Source organism: Microcaecilia unicolor, chromosome 2, assembly GCF_901765095.1.
Source record: "Microcaecilia unicolor chromosome 2, aMicUni1.1, whole genome shotgun sequence".
Lineage (NCBI taxonomy): Eukaryota > Metazoa > Chordata > Amphibia > Gymnophiona > Siphonopidae > Microcaecilia > Microcaecilia unicolor.
The window spans coordinates 108,861,206-108,881,838 of NC_044032.1; the positions used below are offsets into that span (position 1 = coordinate 108,861,206).

Genomic DNA, 20,633 nt, shown 5'->3' on the forward strand with positions numbered 1-20,633 from the left:
GTTTTTCTTCCTTTTCTTATGAGGGGAGGTTCCCTCTGGGTTACTCTTTGAGTTCGATTTTCATTCTTAGAGGACTTTGCACTTAGGTGGTACCTTTCTACATTATTGTTGCTGGGCCTGGTTCTCTGGGACTTCGTTCTCTTGGTCCTTCAGTCAGTTGTTGCGGTACCTCTTCTGTGTTCCGTGCCTTGAGAACTCTTTAGGTTTTTTCCCCTCTAGTTTTCTGGGTCTCTGGGCACTGGTTTTCTTCCAGAGGTCTCTATTTCTCCTTTATTTTGTGGATTTTGTGTTTTCCCCTGCAGTTCGTGGACCTCTGGGTGTCTCGTCTGAAGTAGGTATTTTCGGAAATGGGCCGATGTCTTCGTCGACGTTTCCATTGTCCTTTGGGGCTTTGGTGATTCTTCTGTTGTTTAGGTTTGTTTCCTGCCCTAATGATATGACTGCTTTGCTATATCCCATTGGCCTGGTCTGTTCTGGTATTGATGACAAGGAAGGAAAAATTATGTTTCTTACCTGATGATAATTTTCTTTCCTTTAATCATACCAGACTAGTCCAAATGCCCACCATGTCAGTTTTCTTGGTTTGCTTCCTTGTTCTACGGCTTGACTCTTCAGTGTCGGTAATTGGTACATTTTCAACTTCTGAAGGCGAACACCTTTTCAGGGGGACGGGATTAATTCTTATTCTCCATTCCACTTGGCGATGCCAGCTCTGGACAGATCTTGATCCTTGTTCCACGATGAGCTGCTTCTCCTGCTACAGGACAGTGTCAACATAATGGACAGACTGAGTGGTATTCCTCCTTCCCTTTTGATGGGTGATTGGTGGCTCATGGTCACGCCAGAGCCCGAAAGGTTTCCCATCTGGTCGTTTTTTGGAGTGCCGGTAAGTCCTGTTTCCTGTCTTCTTGTTTGTTGCAGTTGAGAACACCATTATTTGGCTGTTTGAAATACTGAGCATTCCAGGCTGCGTGATATCCTTAAGAGGCAAAATGCTTGGAACTATTTTCTCTGTCTCCTTCCGCTGGTGGATGGACATAACCCATTGGACTGGACTGGTATGATTTAAGTAAAGAAAATTAGCAGGTAAGAAACATAATTGTTCCATCCTTTGTGTACACATCTATATGCTGCACAAGCCAGCATGTTTAAAAATATAAGTGAAATCAAATAAAAATGCTACCAACAATAAAGAAAGACATCATGGATATAGCAGCTCATAGGTCTCTTGTTCTCAATATAACCTCCTTGGGTTCCCCCTTCAAACCCGTGGCTCCTTCCCGCAGCTCCTTTCCGCAGCAGTTCTGATCACTAAAAAGAAAAAGAACTGCCGGTATATTGCCGTGTGCTGCAACAGTCACAGCCAGGCTATGCCATAACCTTCCCCGTGGCAACAGGAAGTGTATCACAGGAGAAGGTTTTGGGCTGGCAGAGCCTGGCTGTGAATATTACAGCATGAGGCTCTGTACCAGTAGCTCTTTTTCTTTTTAGTGTTCAGAACTGCGGGAGGGAGCCACAGGTTTGAAGTGGGGGGGGGGGGGGAGGGAAACGGGTCGTGGGAGGTGGGGGAGCCAGAAGAGACAAATCTAAAAAAGGAATTTATGCTGAGGCACTTGGAAGAAGGGGAAGATGGAGGCACCTGCTTCAGCAGCATTTGGGGGGGAAGTGCCCCCCCCCCCCAAACTACGCCCGTGCTACCAACAATAAAGAACCACAATGTGGATAGAGCAGCTCACCTGCACCTCCTTGCCTGTTCTGCCACAATTAATCTTTTTTGAGCAGTGCTGGCACACATCAGCTAGAGAAGGCTGCTTCACCCAATCCCAGGGGCCTACCTTCAGCTTGTCCCACCCCGAGGGCTGAAGGAAGGCCCCCGGGATTGGCTGAAGCAGCCTGTTCCTGCCAACATGTGCCTGCTCTACTTCAAAAAAACAAAACAAAAACAATTGCGACACTGGCAGAACAAGAAGAGGCAAGGAAGTCCGGGGGGGGGGGAGAACAAAGAGAACGAGCGCAGAGAGGAGGAGGAGGGAGAGAAGATGCCTAAGCCACAGGAAATGCCGATGCCAGGAAAGTACCTGAGCCGAAATTTAACAACCGGCTCCCAAAATTCTTAAAAATCCAACAAACTGCTCTGGCAAGCCAGTGTGAACTGGCTCCTGCACACCACTGTTTGAGACACTTAAATGACTTTTAAAGTTGTTCTCTAAGGAGCCCTTTTACTAAGCAGCAGTAAGCCCAATGCAGACTTACTGCTCGGCAATACGGAACTATTTCCAGCTCAATGCAGGCGCTGGCGGTACTTCCACCCCCAGTGCAAGGCATTTCTGGCACTAGCTGAAATATTTGAAAAATATTTCTTCAGGAGGTTACCACCAGGTTAGCACAGGAGCCCTTACTGCTACCTCAATGAGTGGCAGTAAGTGTCGTCCCCCCTGCCCCCAGATGACCACACCCTTTTTACCGCAGCTTAGTAAAAGGTCCCCTAAAAAAGTTAATTTTTAAAGCTGTTTCCATGAGTAAATCAGAGCTTTATCAGCAGTAATGGGATTTTTACAAAATTGCCTTCCCTATATATGGGTAAAAACATAAGTGTACAGCCTGTATGCACATACTTATACCTGCATCAAATAGATGGGTTTTCAGTTAAATGCATACTTTTAAAAATTTAGTCACAAGTATGTACAATAACGTAGAAATATCAAGTTTTATACATAGGTTTATTGGTAGTTTTCAAACAAAAGTATGCACATATATCCACTTTGAAAATCTAACGGTCTGCACAGTGAAAAGTACAAATTGATTTTTAAAAATTTTTAATTTCATGGAATGTCCTTTCTAGCCATTAATTCAGTGCTGTTACTACAGTGATTTATTCAGCCTTATGCTTTTGATGACACAGTTTTGGTTTTCTTGCCAACTTTTAATAATGAACCCTGTGGTACTGCAAGGTACCTCACAGAGATGTTTAATAGTCTATTGTAAATGTTCAACTGGGTACAGCATTGGAACTGTTAATATCACACCATTGTCATTTTAGCACTCTTAATACAGCCTTTTAGAGGGAAACTAGTCATTCGTTTTGGTTTGGTTTTCTTACACTAATCCTATTTAAGATGGCAAAAAATGCAGGAATGCATTTTTGTTTGAAAGTTGTCAATCCTCCATTTTCTTTAACATTTAACTCTTATTTCTCTAATGTTTCTTTTTTTTTATTTTCCCCATTAGAGTGACCTCAGTTCTGTGGTAATTTTTATTTATTTTTATTACAAATCTATATGCTTTTCTTCACATTGTCTTTATGCCTATTCTTTATCTGCCAAAAAAAAATTAATGGAAAAGCATAGTTGGTTCTATATGCCACCATTGATTTAAAGAATATCTAGCATGATAAAATTAATTGAATTTTGATTTCTTACTCTGCATGGCTTTTTGTTTTTCACTGTAGTTGAGATCACTTTGAATCCACTTCCCTGGTTTTAAGAAACGGCTCAAAGTGCTGTATAAAATAAAACAGTACAAATATGGCCTACATTTTCTATTGATTAAAAGAATGTGGGTCCTTAATGCATGTGTAATAATATTTAGCTTGCTGTTTAAAGCAGAAGGGACCTTTTTCTTCTATAGCTAGAGAAGCTAGGATTCCCAAAGAAAAAGCATACGCTTAAACCCTTTTGTGATGACAAGCAGGAGCACAGAAGCCACATACAATGGATCATATATGACTCAATCTTATGCTGGATGGAGGATGTTTCTAGAGCTTTCTGTGCCTGCCTGGTGGCTTTCTTGTGCACTGCCAAATCAGTGACTGAATATAGCTTCATTGCTGAAACTGTTCATGGCGCATCTCCATAAAAGATCAAACCAAGGGAGCCTTAAGTGTCAATGGCTTCAGTTGACACACAGAATCTACAAGAGGTCATATTATGGAGGAGGTTTTCCGCTGGGTTTGAACACAAATCCTTAGATTTCTCCAAGCATTTACGTGGAGCTAAGTGCCACTTAAATCTCTTGGCATCTGGTCTGAAAACCAGCTTAGAATTCACCTCTGTGCAACTAATACATATCCAGAAGCATAGCCAGGTTGAGATGTCAGGGGGAGCGGAGAGCAGACTGCGCAGGTGTGATAGACCAGTGGGACTCCATAAAATAATAGACGCCGACTCCATCAGAAGTCCATTTCAGGGAGCAGTTGCTCTCCTGCAACCCACCTAGCTACACCACTGCACATAGCATAGAAGAAATCCAATTTCAAGTTTGTGGGTTGTGCTTCAATTGAAGCCTCCCCCTAGTGTTTTTGAATGGATATCAACATGGTTCTGACCCCTTTCATAAAAGCCTCTGAGATCTTGTAAACATAAGTTACTGGTGTGGGGTATCATTCTGTTGGTGAAGGTCATTTAAGCCTGCAGAGTCAGTGAGCTTCAAGCCTAAGTTAATTGGTACAGAATAGTGCTTCATACCTATTCATATTCAAGCTTAATTTTCACCTTAATCAGTCAGTCATCCTTTTAGCATTCTTCTTTTGTTCCACTCATTGACTTGTATGCTACATGGAGTAGGCTAAAGTTTCAAGTTTATTAAACATTTTCTACCCCGCCCATAGGGAATACCATCTGGCGGTTTACAATCTAGTAGAGAATCCATGAACGTGGAGAACTCAACGAAGTCCCACGGATAATCACAATACAACAAGGCAGTGGGTAAAAAAAACCAGGAGTCCCAGAGTGGAGATGAACAAAATTTTATTAATCAATATATTGACTCGACACAACGTTGTGTTTCGGCCAAAAGGCCTACATCAGGAGTCTAAGTGCCGGAGTGGAGAATGTTAGCGGTGATCCAGATTAAAGCAATTCTGGAAATTGAAGACTGTTTTGCAGTGGTCTTGAAAAAGACCTTTGTGCTAAAATGTTGGCCGGATCACTCGCGTGAGCGTCTTGGCTATAAAACTAAGGAAAAAATGTAAAGCTTGAGAGGAAATTAAGTCTGAACAAAACATACTATCCACATTAGGGTGAAAGGAGAACACCATTAATAATAGAGGGGGATAAGATATAGACAAAAGGTGTCCTAACCTTCCCTCCAATCTCACAGCAGTCCCGCTGAGCTTCAAAGAGTAATAGTTATTAATTATGGAATAGCTGAATAAGCATCCTGGAAAAAAATGTTTTTAGATCAATTTTAAACTGTTCAAGAGATTGGAATTGTCTTAAAGAGTTTGGCAGGGAGTTCCGAGATGAATGAACAGTATACTTCTTTAAAGTACCTAAAGGAAGGAGTCCTGAGTGACGTTACAGATAGAAGCTAAGTTGCTTAAATATATATATATATATATAAAAAAATAGAAGAAAAAAATATTGATTTAATTGATATTAAAGTATGTGGATCAAATGAGGAATACCTACCCACCATAAAAAAGTGCCTGGCTCACAATAATAGCCTGTGTGGTGGCGTTAGGAAAATTCTGACGGATCCTACACCATGGAATAAATGTCTCTAAATATCCTTGACTATAAATATAATTAATGATATCTATGGGAGCTGGGTAATATTTGATAAATAAAACCAGCAGAAAAGCTAGCTCTATATTTCAAACCTTTAGCACTTGGAAAGAGAAGTATTAAAGGATCTCGAGAACAATGTTCCCTCTAAGGACTGAATTGATGTGAGCAAAAAATGTTCTTTTTGAGCAAAGGACTGAGTTGACATGAGCAAAAATTGTCCATTACATTACTCCCAAGAAGACAGACTCTGCATATAGTGCAACACCAGAGAAAGAGAAAGCAATGCATGTTTCCCTGTACTTTGCAAAATATAACAATATCAGATGTAAATTTCAAAACCTGACATATTCCAATCACTACATTACAAATTAACACATACAAATAAAACAAAAAATGTAAAATATAATACCATTTTATTGGACTAAATACATTTTTCAATTAGCTTTCCTTCCTCAAATTAGGACAGTATACTGCTGTTTATGGTATCCTGTCCTGACCTGAGGAAGGAGGTTTTGGTCTCTGAAAGTTAGTCAAAAAGTTATTAAAATTAGTCCAATAAAAAAAACCCACCTTATTTCCATTTTCTATTTTTATTTATTAACTTATATTAACATAGGTACCACACTACTATCTTAAATGGAAAATAACATTATTTTTTTCTGCCTTTGCTTTTTTTCAATTGTGTTTGTCCCAGTCTCTGTTTTCTGCTTTTCCTCATCTTCTGTTGCCAGGATTTCCTGTCCATTTTTCATTTTTCTGTCCTCCTCTTCCTTTCAGCTTTCTTCACTTTATTTTCTGCCTCTGTCTAGATTTCATTCTCTCTTACTATTCAGTCCTCAGTTTCCCTCTTTTCATTGTGTCTACCTACAGCTTGCTACCTCTTTCCCTCACACCAGCACTCCTATTTCACTTCCTCTTCCCCCAGGATCTTACTCTCTCTCCTCTCTGTCTCCCTCCATCCAGCATCTTTCCTTTCTTTCCCCCAATCCAGCATGTGCCCTCTTTCTCTCTCCACTTTCATCCAGCATCTGTCTCTCTCTCCTCCCCGCTTCTGTTCAGCATCTGCCCCCAGAACCCGCACCACTTCTGCTGCTTTCTCAAACCAGCATTGACAAACCAAAATACAGCAGTCACACTTCCTGTATATATCCACAGCTGCCGGCTCTGTCCTGGAAGAAGTAACTTTGGAGGGGGGTGGACTGGCAGCCGCGGGTATGTACAAGAAGGTCCCTCGACTGTTGTATTTTGGTTTCTCGCTGCAGGTTCGGGAAAGCAGCAGCGGCAGACGGTGAGAGAGTGATGTGGGAGGTCCCGGTGTGCCAGCTGTGCAGTGGGGCTGAATGGCTGCACAGCCTCTTACACAAGGGTGTGCAGACACACACCTTAGAGTGAACAGTACTCCAGAATGGTATTTACTAGAGTGTAGCTGAAAAAGATCGCTCAAGTAAAGAGGAGCTAAACCACATAAGATCTTAAAAACCACTACACAAACTTTAAAATGAATCCATACCTCAATAGGCAGCCAATGCAACTTTGCCAGCAGAGGAGTCACTTCTATGGGCTAAAAAAAATCAAACAAACTGCCATGTTCCGAATGGCTTGGATTTTCTTAATACAAGTTTTCTGACATCCTGCATATATAATATTACTTTAGTACAGCATAGATAGAAGGAGACTCTGAACAACTGTACGGAAAACTGGAGGCTTCCAAAACATATGGACTAATCTAAGTTTTCTTAGAAGTAGGAACGATTTTTTAATTAGCAAATTTATTTGGGAATCGAGTGTTATTAGGGAGCTTGTTATAGAAACCCCCAAGATTTGTATGCTAGACTCAAAGCTAAATTTAAGATTACCTATCATCATTTCATATAATATTGCTTTGGCCCAATACCAAAAATTTGGTTTTATCAGTATCTAATTTTTAATCAGATTGTATTAATTTCAAATTTTGAGAGAAATTTCTTCTACTGAGTGGTCTATAGGTAGTAAAATTGTGATATCCACTCAGCTTATTATGATTTTAAAATCCCAACAGAAGAGGCTTTCCATTTAGGGAATATTAGTTGGGTAGTATATTGTATTTTTCGTTGTTATGCCCTCATAGTTCAAGGCCTCTTCAATGTTGTCAGAACCATTCACTGATTTTGGTTGTCTGTTATTATCTTTGAGTTCAGTCAAATAATAAAGATGTGATTACTATGTTGAAGCAGCATCCCATTGGGATGCTAGTTTGGAATGCCCTTTAATTGTTCATTGATGATTGTATAAACCATTATTACCAAAGAGTCCTACATGTGACACTGTTGCATCTGCCCTACATATGACACTGTTGCATCTGCCAATCAACCGAAAAGGCAAAGTCACTTACCTGTAAGTGGATATTCTGTGATGAGAATTGTGTGCAGTGAGCCATGCAACCCATCAATCTTTAAGAAGCTGTTCTCTACACTTTCTTTAGTTTAGATAGCCAATAAACTGAGTGACTGCAGGTCAAGCTGCATGTAGGCAACCACATCACCTACTTAGAAGCTTTCTTAGAATGCTCTAGAAACATGCACGTCAGCACAGAGAGTCATATGATGCATGTGTGTGACGCATGGCACTGCTGCTTTCAGAAAGTAGCTACTACAGGTAAGCAATTCAGCAGTTGTCTCTCACATTTTTGCAGTGTTCTCTAGCTTTCTGCCCTGCTATAGTTGAATAGTACACTTGATGATTAAAACAAAAATGTTATTTTATTGAGGCTCTATTCTTTTAATAATCATTTAGGGAATTTTTAGTTGACGTTTTAAATTAAAATAACTCTTTGCTTTGTGAAACTAACTTGCTTTTTCATTATGCTGCTTGCTTTTTTTCTTCAGTTCCTTTAGCTTATCTTAATTTTCTGCTGATTGTTGCATTAACATAATTTCACATGGAATTTGGTTACACAATGATTTAAGCAATGGATATATGGGATAAAGATAAACTATCTTTAAGTTGTCTTCAGCTTTACTAGATTAAATCAATAGATAACAATGGAAGGTAATTGTTAATTTACTAAAGCTCTGCATATATAAAAAAAGTCAGCTTTGGTATTTTAATTCCCTGTTAGTACAGATAGCTGGCACACATTATATAGAGTGCTATACTTGCATATACATATTTCATTTTTGAAATACAAAGCAGAAAAAAAGAGTGAAGGAAATTGAATCATTATTTTGATAGCCTTCATGGCAGGACTATGATCATTAATACATCAGCTTGTAAGCTGTGTTAACATTGAAAGAAACATAGGCCAATTAAATCTGAGTAACATTTCAGCAAAGATATTAATTTAGAAGCTGAATTTTCAGTAAAGCCCTGTTTCCTGGAGTATAGATTGACCACCCATTACCTTGTTCTGGCATCTATATTTGTTATGCCAAGAAGTTCCAAAGCCCTTGACCTATTACTGTGATAGATTCTCAGCTTAAGAGAGTAGAAGGATGACCTAATGATAAAAATGTCAAATCCATACATGTGGAAAAAAAAACTATCCCACATCCATTGTTTGGTGAGATGTCACTTTAACTAACACTTTTGCTCCTATTAATTGTGTTGGGATGGAGATTTTTTACAATTGCATTAATTACAGTGATTTTGATTTGCAGACACACACTAATTGCATTCATTGTTAATTATGAAATAACAATATGATTCTAAATGCGTCCTCGGCTCTTAACATCACTGCCATCTGTCCTAACTTCATCTTTCACCTCCTTAGACGGATGAAGTGTTCCTTGAAGCTCAGATTCAGAACATCACAACCTCACCGATGTTTATGGAAAAAGTTTCTTTGGAGCCATCTCTTATGTACAATGTGTCGGAGCTAAATACAATCAACAAAGATGGAGAAAGGTTAGAATGCATTTCTTAGTAAGTGTGATTCATAATTTTGGAAGGAAAACTTTTTGCCCAGACTGTTGCATAGCAGTTGCGTGACACCATTATGTATGATGCTTAATATATTAACTTAAGTAAGGGAAAGGGAAATGGGACTTGATATAGTGTCTTTGTGGTTTTTTTTTGTTTTTGTTTCTTGCATCTACATTCAAAGCGGTTTACATAATATATATACAGCTACTTATTTGTACCTGGGACAATGGACGGTTAAGTGACTTGCCCAGAGACACAAGAAGCTGCAGTGGGAATCAAACCCAGTTCCCCAGGGTTAGTCAGATTTAATTGGCCTATGTTTCATACTCTGTAATTTTTTATAGCACTGCTGGATGTATGAGGTGCTGTATAGTGGTGAAAAGTATTATAGTATATCCCTTTGCCCCAAATAATTTACAGTCTGAGTACCTGAAGCAATGGGAGATGGTGACCTACTCAAGGTGGGAAAGAATTGCAGTAGTAGAAGTGGGATTTGAAACCTGGTTTCCCTGGTTCTCTGCTCATTGCTTTAACCACTAGGCTATTTCTACTAGTCCACTGCTACATGGTGGTAAGTTGGCTTTCAGCATGTTGATGTTAAGGTGAAACAAAACATATTACACAAACCATGCATAAACTGCAAATGTGCAATCTTAGGGCCCTGTTTACTAAGGTCTGCTAGTGTTTTTAGCGTGTATGTATTTTTTTCTTTTGATCACTGTAATAGACCTCGTTAAAATAAAAAAAATAATAAAATAAAATAGAACCCTATTGTGCTGTGGAGCCTAAACTTGGTTTTCACTTTGCATATGGAGACTCCTTTTGTATCTCTGAAATGCCTAACTTTTGGAAAGTACTCTTTGTAGTAGCAATCACTTCAGCTAGAAGAACGAGGGAACTTTAAGTGTTGGAACTGCATGTAGGATTCGTATGTTGTCATCATTACTAGATTGTTCTTCAGACACTTCCCGAGTCCTAGCCTAAAGAAGTGACACCTTTTCACCTAATTGAGGAAATGGTGCTTCCTACCTTCTGTCCAAAACCCCATTCAAATCTTCATAAGAAAGCCCTCCATACTCTAGCTTTTGCCTGCTGCTCAACTTTTCATCTCCTTCAATCACAATAAACTTGGTATTCCAGTGGCAAAAAGGACTTGGAGCAAATTGTCTAGCTTTATGTATAACATTTTGCTGCAGAACACCTATTTGGTCCTTTCTTCATACGTTTATTATGTTCTATTGTTAGAACTTAGCCTCAATATAGGGCAGTGCCTTTGGTCAACTGGTGCTGGCCAGTCTGTCCCTATAAGCTAACAACTCCCAGAATTGACTATGTGGGACGCTCTAAAGACTAAAACAATTTCAAACATTGCAGTTCTAAACTTGGTAATTACCTGCTTGTGTGCCTGATTCAATTCTACTGATTGACAAAAAAGCAATAAAGAAAGGTGGGACTTGATATACTGCCTTTTTATAATTACAATCAAAGTGGTTTTACATGTTATCTACAGGTACCTATTTTTTGTACCTGGGGCAATGGAGAGTTAAGTGACATGCCCAGAGTCACAAGGAGCTGCGGTGGGAATCAAACCTAGTTCCCCGGGTTCTCAGGCCGCTGCACTAACCACTAGGCCACTCCTCTGCTCAGCTAGACAGTGGATTAAGGTACAGAATCCCTCCCACCTTCTTGAGAGTTGCTTACATTCAGCTTTGACGCATACTGAGGAGTGGAGGAGACTTGTGTAGAGGAAGGGCTACACATGCTCAGAACTTTACATTGTGTGCCTTATCAATCATGCTGTCCATAGAAATATCTGTTACAGATGAGCAACATTACTTTATGTGCACAAACTGGGTAATTTTATGAGGTGATTACTGCATGTAAAATTTTTAAGTGTAGAAATTATAAAATTGCTGTCTACATTTTGTAAATGGGAAGTGTTAATATTAGCATTTCCAGTTTTGTATGACATTACCTTTAAAATTGAATGCAAAACCTAATACTCACCTGTCACTTTCACAGTTTTTCAACATTTGGCACAACTTATCTGCAGCCCTTGGATACACGCCAGTATTTGTACTGCTTAAAACCCAAACCAGAATTTGCAGAGAAAGCTGGAGTCATTAAGGGCGTCACAGTTATTGGGAAACTTGACATAGTATGGAAAACTAACCTAGGCGAAAGGGGACGGCTGCAGACCAGCCAGCTCCAAAGAATGGTGAGTTTGTAGTTACAGTGATGTTTTCAAGCAAGGTAACAAAGTACTTTAAAAAAAAAAAAAAAAGTGGGTTTTGTTTTTGTTGAAAAAGTCAAAGAAGAGAAAAGATAAGATAACTGCAACATGTCTCACGGTAGGCAAGGTGTGGCCTTTTTTCTTACAAAAGCCTGCTCTCTTTTTTTTTAGGGGGGGGCAGTGAAAACATGAGCAGTGCACAGTTAGAATTTACCAAGCTATTTTTATGCGGGGGTAATTTCTTTTTCTTAAACCTACAGTATCCTTGGCTACTATTGCCACTTCCATAGTTCCACTAGATGTAATGTGGAACTTGTATTATGTTGATCTGAAGACTGAACTTCTTATGGTTTGTATATTCAGTGTGAAATAAGACTTTGCTTGTGTAAAGATCAAATTAGTTTGATTAATTAGACCTCTTCTAATAAATAAATCTAACCACATAAAGAATGTAACAGAGGGTTAATCCTAGATGACGACAAACTAAGTAAAGTAAAATATAAACAAAATATAAGAAGACAAAAACATTCTGTAGAGGCAGTGGTGAATGTGTAGTACAAGCCTTGAAACAATCACAACAAATGCTTTTGCTACCAAATCATCTCCTAAACAAATTAATTCCTATTAATTGCAGTTTTTCCCATGTTTGTTCTCTTGCCCAGGCTCCAGGTTATGGTGATGTAAGGCTTTCTCTGGAAATAATACCAGACACTGTAAATTTGGAAGAGCCTTTTGAAATTACTTGTAAAATAACTAACTGCAGGTAAAGTCCAGTCTGTTTGTACAGCAGTAAGTAGCTGTTATTTATGAAAAAGTCTTGCCTTTAAAATTGAGTTTTTGTTTCATTTGCTGTAGAATGTAAGAATTAATGAACGAATACTGACACAGTGTGCTTAGAAATGTGTTTGGGGGAGGCATTTAGGAAGTTTGTTTGTCACTTAGTTTTCCAGGCATGCCTACTTGCCATTTCTCAGGAATCAAGAATCAATATGTGTACAAACGGCACCAAGTTCAACAACTGAATTTTCATGAAAAGCAAAGCCATTTCTAGCCCTAATACTGCAGTGTTCACTCAGTCCATTTTGGTGTAATTGAAGAGAACAGTACATTTTCTTCCTTAGTTCCTTAGAACAGAAGTCCCTGAACTACTGATAAATTTTATCCAGCCACAGAACCCCTGGCACTAGCAACGCCATAATTCAGATGACAGAATCTACCCCTAGGATGTTGAAGGAGCATCTTTGTACACGTACCATCCTTATGGCATCTGTGCCACTGCTTTGAGTTACAGTGCCGGATTCTGAGTCAGCACATGTGCTGCAAGTGGCGATGATGGGTATTTTGTGGGAACACAGAGGGAGCGCTCATGCACTTGTTTTCAACATCCTCACTATGGGCACTGGCAGCTGTGTTTTGCCACTAGAAAACTGAGGTTGATGACCAAATCTGAGGCACTGGAGAGATGAGTGGGGCTGTGGAGAGGGGAGGAAGTACTGATGAAAGGAATGAATGAGGCTGGGGTGAGGATATTGAAAGTGTGATGAGCATGGCTTTGGAGTTGGATTTGGGATTCAGGTATTTCTTTGCAAACCCAAGCTCAAGGCAAGTTAAATTTCATGTATTGTAGGTAGGTCTAAGGGGCCTGCCTTACTAATATCATTAATGTGAGTTACGCATTTAGGAAATGGGGCCCCATTGACAAAAATGGGGCTTGCGTTACATTTTATTAACATACATTAATATGCTAGCTCTCATTAGTAACTGTAGTACTTTACTTCCCCTTTCATATCTATCTTGTGAATGTCTTCAGTTAAATCTCTGTCCATTTCTTCTGAGTGTGAGGGAGGCCTGTATATCACACTAATATAAATACTTTTTCCATTCCCTCTTTCAAGATTAGCCCACAGTGCTTCTTCCTTACCCCATTTGTCCTTCAATTCTGTCACTTTAATATTATTCCTAATATATAATGCCACTCCTCCACCCTCCATCCCTCAATGTGGAGGAAGGGAGAGAAGGTGGTGCTGTTAAGGTAGAGGGGGAAAAAGATGAAGACACTAGAGGATGAGGAGGGGGGGAGGTTAAATTTTCTTCAGGCTCTGTTCACCTGAAATATTTGTGTAGTCCTTATTGGGTTGCTGGCAGTTTACTGAATTCTTATTATATCATTCTTGTGAAAATGTATTTAAATGTGATAACTGAGCTAGATGGACAGTTGTCTTATTTATTCCTTGATTCTAATTTCAATCTTCTTATGGCTTTTAACAGGATATATAGTGAAACATAAGGATATCCATTTTCAAACAGGACATCAAGTGTTGTCTGTTATGGACATGCATAGATTAGGTTCATTTTTAGTGGTGCTCTATGTATAGTGTGCACCACTGAAGATATGTGCCTAATATACACCTGCTGTAGATGTTTAGCTACAGATTGTAGGCGCTTATTTTTTTTGTTTTGTTTTGTTACATTTGTACCCCGCACTTTCCCACTCATGGCAGGCTCAATGTGGCTTATATGTCTAGCATATACATTTGGGCCATATACGCCATGTTATACCTCGTTTTTGAAAACAGAGCTGTCAAGGATATCACAAAATCAAGTACTGATAAGCAATAAAAGATATCAAAATGAAATACTGATGTGTTCAAAAATGCTTTGAAATGGAGGAAAGGCCTCAAATGCAAAGGGAGTATTCCGTCGTTGCATCTCACAACCTCCCTTATGTTGTGAGAAGCAACGACGGAGTACTCCCTTTGCATTTGAGGCTTTTCCTCCATTTCAAATCATTTTTGAACACATCAGTATTTCATTTGGATATCTTTTATTGTTTATCAATACCTCATTTTTGCACATCCAGCCCAAATGTGTAGGCTAACACCCAAATTCTATAACCTTAGCACCTAAGTGTAAGCACCATTTGTGCGCTAAGGTTATAGTATATCACAATACAGATACACTCTTTGTGGGATGTTATTTGGGTACCTGACACTGCAAATTCTGAAAGAAATGGATCCCAGACTTAACATTAGTGAGTTAAGTGTCAGGTGCAAATATATTCCCCTTATCCTTAGATCCAAGCCCACTGTGCCACAATAATAGAAGGAACTAACTCCACACAGTGGCGTTCCTATGGGGGGGGGGGGGGGTGCCGCCTGCGCCTGCCTGCCCGCCCGCCCTCCCTCCCTCCCTCCGTTGGTCCATGCTTCTTCTCTGCCCCGGAACAGGTTACTTCCTGTTCCGGGACAGAGAAGAAGCATGAAACAACGGAGGGCAGGCGGGCGCACGCACGGCACCCCCCCAGCGGCGTGCATGCGGCGGGGGGGGGGTGTCCTTTTGCCGGGGGGGGGGGTGCTGCACCCAGGGGGGCGGGGCGAATCGGCGATCCACCACGGGTGCCAGCCCCCCTAGGAACGCCACTGACTCCACACACAAGTATTACAAAAAAAATAGAGCAATTATTTTATTTACAATTTCAGCAAACATTGTATAGGAAAGACAGAAATGAAGACAAAGCTAATCCCATTGTAGAAATAATTTAGAGTAACCGCACATAAATCCCTAGCTCGACTCTGACGTGCAAAGAGTCACTCTAACTCACAGCACTAATGGTACGTGGCACATACAACCATATGAAGTCCTTCAGATGTCAGTGTGTCCCAACGCAGGTCTGTTCTTCAAGGTGGGATGTTCACACAGCAGCAGCTATCTCTGTTAAGAGCCTCTTTTTATAGAGCAATCAGAAGCTGTAGCTGTTTTGCTGGTACTTTCTGTCCTGGCAATGACGTCAATTCTGGTAACAAACTTGTACTGGAGCATTGAGAACCTTGTCCACAGCCTTCTGTCCCAAGTACAGTAAACAAGAGTAGTTGTTGCAAACAGTTGTTTTTGCCTTTATCAGACTGAATGTCTCCACATTGTCCTAGAGATGAAACCTCTGAGTCTGCATGTTGTAATCAGGTTGTTAATGCTGGATCGTGCCATGTGTTTATGAAACCATATATTTGGCTATATGCAGGTCTGTACATTGTGCTTCATAGAGATTGTTTTGCCCCTACAATAGAATACTAGTACTTAAAGCGTGTGAATGTATCATTCATGTGCCCAAGTTCTAAGCGCACGCTCAGTGGTATTCTATAACATGAGCATGCAAGTCGCATAGGGCCAGAGTAGTAAATGGCACCCAACACTATTCTGGGTGCTGAATTCTGTGGCCAACTTTGGGCACAAGAAATTATACTAACTGAAACCAGGTGTAAATTCTGACATGCAAGATGGACTTGTATCTGCAGTATTCTGTAATACTGTGCTCAATTTTCTATCAAACCCTATTTTATTCTTTGATTGAGTACTGCCACTGCCCTGCTGTTAGTGGTGGAATCACCTGCAGTACTCAGGCCATGAAAGTAAAATGTCTGTGAAATGTCAGTACCTAGAAACCAGGAGGAGTTACTTAACAGGGCTCAGCTACTAGCACAGAAGCAGTAAAGATAAGGTTTTCAGCTGACTCCTATGGGGTTTTTTTTTTACCATTGTTGTCTGTTCTTAATCAACTGCTTTTTCTTTAATGTGTTTGAGCCTCTGTAAAAAAAAAATAATAATAAAAAAATACCACTAATGTTCCCTTGATGTGTGACTTTTAGAAAGCCAGTACACCGTCACCCTAGCTTCTCGGAGTATAGTATGTACCATACAAAGTGAGGATTGGCTATTGGAGAAAATCCACAATGTTTCTAGCTACCACCAACTCCAAATCTGTGCTTTATTTCTGATTTTTAATACCTTTTTTTCCCCTTAATTTCAGCAGTGAAAGGACAATGGATCTGATTTTAGAAATGTGCAATACGAATGCAATCCACTGGTGTGGAGTCTCAGGCCGGCAGCTTGGGAAGTTGCACCCCAGTTCATCCCTTCATCTGACACTTACACTTTTGTCTTCTATACAGGGACTGCAAGTAAGAGATTTCCTTCTACCTTTATCGTTATAGACACTATTCACATAAGCTGTTGCAGACCAAAGGTCCTCTGAACTAAGCATCCTATCTCTGAGAGTGGTCAATCCAGGTCACTGAGTAGTACCCAGCAGGTCTTGAGTAGATTAATTCCTCGTTGCACATTCCCTCCCAAGTTCACCTTGCTAATAATTGTTGATAGACTTTTCTTCTAACAACTTCTTCAAACCCCTTTTAAATCCAGCTATGCTAGATGCCTTGATCACTTTCTCTGGTAATAAATTCTGCAGCTTGATGAACTAGAGGACATGAATTGAGGTTGAAGGGGGGCAGACTCAGGACTAATGTCAGGAAGTATGTTTTTCACAGAGAGGGTGGTGGATATGTGGAATTCCCTCCCGCGGGAGGTGGTGGAGATGAAAACAGTAATGGAATTCAAGCATGCGTGGGATAAACACAAAGGAATCCTGTTTAGAAGGAATGGTTCCGTGGAATCAGCGCAGATTGGGTGGCGACGGTGGTAATTGGAAACAAAATGGGAGCTGGGCAGACTTCTACGGTCTATGCCCTGATCATGACTGAATAGATAGGGATGGGCTGGAGTGTAAATTTTAAGGGATTCGATGTTAACTTCAGAACTTAGTTCAAGAACAGTACTGGGCAGACTTCTACGGTCTGTGCCCTGAGAAAGGCAAGGACAAATCAAACTTGGGTATACATATAAAGTATCACATACCATGTAAAATGAGTTTATCTTGTTGGGCAGACTGGATGGACCATACAGGTCTTTATCTGCCATCTTTTACTATGTTACTATGTAATGGAGTGAAATAAAAAAATACTTTATCCAAATTTTATATTAAAATTCAGATTCAACAAAGTGGTTTCAGAAAACTACATTTGTAAACAACCTGTCTCAAAATAAGTGCTTCTGTTTCGCATTAGTGGTGCTTTATCAGAAGTGAATGAGGGTAGATGTGCCAAGAGGTAGATGTGTACAAAACATGAGGATCTGAGAGCACAGCTGCAGGTCAGGACATTCCTGTCAGAGTCCTCATGGGTCATATCCTGTCTCTCCTCCCTCTACCCACTCCGACCCACTCAGCCACTGAAATAGCCTGAAAATATTAGATGTGGATAGAACACCAAAGAAGGTTTTTAGGGATATATGGTAAAATTATGTATAATCATACCTGATAATTTTCTTTCCATTAATCATAGCTGATCAATCCATAGACTGGTGGGTTGTGTCCATCTACCAGCAGGTGGAGATAGAGAGCAAACTTTTGCCTCCCTATATGTGGTCATGTGCTGCCGGAAACTCCTCAGTATGTCGATATCAAAGCTCCATCCGCAGGACTCAGCACTTAGAGAATTACACCCACGAAGGGACACTCTGCCCAGCTCACCACCGCCGAAACGGGGGAGGGGAATTAACCCAGCTCATCCCCACACAAGTGGGGGAGGGGAATCCGTCCAGCTCATCCCCGCGGAGCGGGGGAGGGACACCACACCCGCCGATGCGGGGGGATCTGGCTTATCCTGCAACCGCAACCGCGGGAGGAGCTGACTGACCCTAACACCGCCGAAGCGGGAGGGGTACAAAGCTGCCCTACAGCCGCACGAAGCGGGAGGGAGTGCCGGCAGAATTTAAATCTCAATCCAGCCCCGTAAAACGGAGGGGAGAGGAATGCAGCAGCTCACTGTAACACAAACTCGTCTCAACTCTTGAAGAATCCAAGTGAAGGAAGACCTTGAACACGAAGTCTTTCTGAAGTAACTGAAGACTAAACTTGAACCTGAAATGCAACCAGAATAAAAACAGTACAGATATCTGGGAGGGGCTATGGATTGATCAGCTATGATTAATGGAAAGAAAATTATCAGGTATGATTATACATAATTTTACCTTCCATATCATCAAGCTGATCAATCCATAGACTGGTGGGATGTACCGAAGCAGTACTCACCCAGGGCGGGACATAGAAATCCCTGACCTCAACACTGAAGCTCCAAACCGGGCCTCCGCCCGTGCAGCCACAGCCAAACGGTAATGCTTGGAGAATGTATGAGCCGAAGCCCAAGTTGCCGCCTTGCATATCTCTTCCAAGGAGACGGATCCGGCCTCTGCCATCGAGGCCGCCTGAGCTCTCGTGGAGTGAGCCTTCAGCAGGATAGGCGGCACCTTCCCCGCGGCCACATAAGCCGCTGCAATGGCTTCCTTGACCCATCTTGCCACTGTAGGCTTAGCAGCCTGCAGACCCTTACGAGGACCTGCAAACAGGACAAACAGATGATCCGATTTCCGGAAATCATTGGTCACTTCCAAGTATCTGATGATGACTCGTCTCACATCCAGATATTTAAGAGCAGAGTACTCCTCTGGGTAGTCCTCCCTACGAAAGGAAGGGAGACAGAGCTGCTGATTCACATGGAAGCGAGAAACAATCTTGGGCAGGAAGGAAGGCACTGTGCGAATAGTCACTCCTGCCTCAGTGAACTGCAGAAAAGGCTCTCGACATGAGAGCGCCTGGAGCTCGGAAACTCTTCTGGCTGAAGTGATAGCCACCAAAAAGACTGCTTTCAACGTCAGGTCTTTCAGAGATGCCCTCGACAAGGGTTCAAAAGGCGGCTTCTGCAATGCTCTTAGCACCAGGTTGAGATTCCACGCAGGCACCACTGAGTGCAGAGGAGGGCGCAGGTGATTAACTCCCTTGAGAAAGCGCACCACATCTGGCTGTGAAGCCAGGGAAGCACCCTTTAGGCGGCCCCTGAAGCAAGCCAGAGCCGCTACCTGGACTTTAAGGGAACTGAGCGACAGGCCTTTCTCCAGACCTTCTTGCAGGAACGCCAACACTGAAGAAATTGGAGCAGTGAAGGGAGAAAGAGAGCCTGCTTCACACCACGCTGCAAAGATACGCCAAACCCTGGCGTAAGCAGTAGAAGTAGAGCGCTTCCTCGCTCTCAGCATAGTGGCGATGACCTTGTCTGAGAAGCCCTTCTTCCTCAGACGCTGCCGCTCAATAGCCAGGCCGTAAGACCAAAGGGGGAGGGATCCTCCATCACCACGGGACCCTGATATAACAGGCCCTGTTCCACTGGCAGTCGCAGAGGATCGTCCACTGAGAGCCTGATCAAGTCCGCATACCAGGGACGCCTGGGCCAATCCGGACCCACCAGGATTACCCTGCCGGGATGCTTTGCCACCCGGTCTAGCACCCTGCCCAACATGGGCCAGGGCGGGAACACATAGAGGAGCTCTTGTGTCGGCCACTGTTGGAGAAGAGCATCTACTCCCAGGGATCGAGGGTCCCGTCCTCTGCTGAAGAAGCGCGGCACTTGGCAATTGGCCGATGACGCCATCAGATCTAGGCTCGGCTGGCCCCAGCGCTTCGTGATGTCCAAGAACGCCTGAGCAGATAGCTGCCACTCTCCGGGCTCCAAGGTATGGCGACTGAGAAAGTCCGCCTTGACATTCATGACTCCGGCAATGTGGGCCGCTGAAAGCTGCTCTAGGTTCGCTTCCGCCCACTGGCAAAGATACATAGCCTCCTTGGCTAGAGGGGCGCTCTTGGTACCTCCCTGGTGGTTGACATAGGCCACAGCCGTGGCATTGTCCGACAGGACCCGTACAGGCTTCCACACCAGTACCGGGATGAACTCCAAAAGCGCCAACCGAATGGCTCTGAGTTCCAGGAGGTTGATAGACCACTTTGCCTCTGCAGGAGACCAGAGCCCCTGCGCTGTCCTTCCCAAGCAGTGGGCTCCCCAGCCCGACAAAGAGGCGTCCGTCGTGACGACAATCCACTCTGGGGTCACCAGAGGCATTCCCGCAGACAATTTGTCTGTCTGCATCCACCAGCTCAGCGCTTTGCGCACTGCTGGGTCCAAGGGAAGTCGCACAGCATAATCCTCCGACATCGGAGTCCAGCGCTGCAGCAAGGAGTGTTGAAGTGGTCTCATATGAGCCCTGGCCCAGGGCACTACTTCCATCGTAGCCGTCATAGAGCCCAACAGCTGCACATAGTCCCAAGCCCGAAG

The 20,633-nt window shown here is 42.1% G+C and overlaps 1 protein-coding gene across 8 annotated transcripts in view; it reads left to right on the plus strand.

Annotated features, from left to right (window-relative positions):
* The window catches only part of TRAPPC13 (trafficking protein particle complex 13), a 128,689-nt gene that overhangs the window by 100,063 nt on the left and 7,993 nt on the right, over positions 1-20,633 (plus strand). For 2 of the 8 annotated variants that reach the window (XM_030193189.1, XM_030193194.1), the window contains exons 8-12: positions 3,229-3,246; positions 9,256-9,407; positions 11,430-11,625; positions 12,303-12,403; positions 16,445-16,595. In XM_030193189.1, the coding sequence (XP_030049049.1) occupies positions 3,229-3,246; positions 9,256-9,407; positions 11,430-11,625; positions 12,303-12,403; positions 16,445-16,595 (618 nt within the window). The remainder of the gene's footprint in view (positions 1-3,228; positions 3,247-9,255; positions 9,408-11,429; positions 11,626-12,302; positions 12,404-16,444; positions 16,596-20,633) is intronic. The other 6 variants (XM_030193190.1, XM_030193193.1, XM_030193191.1 and 3 more) reach the window with 6 other exon arrangements.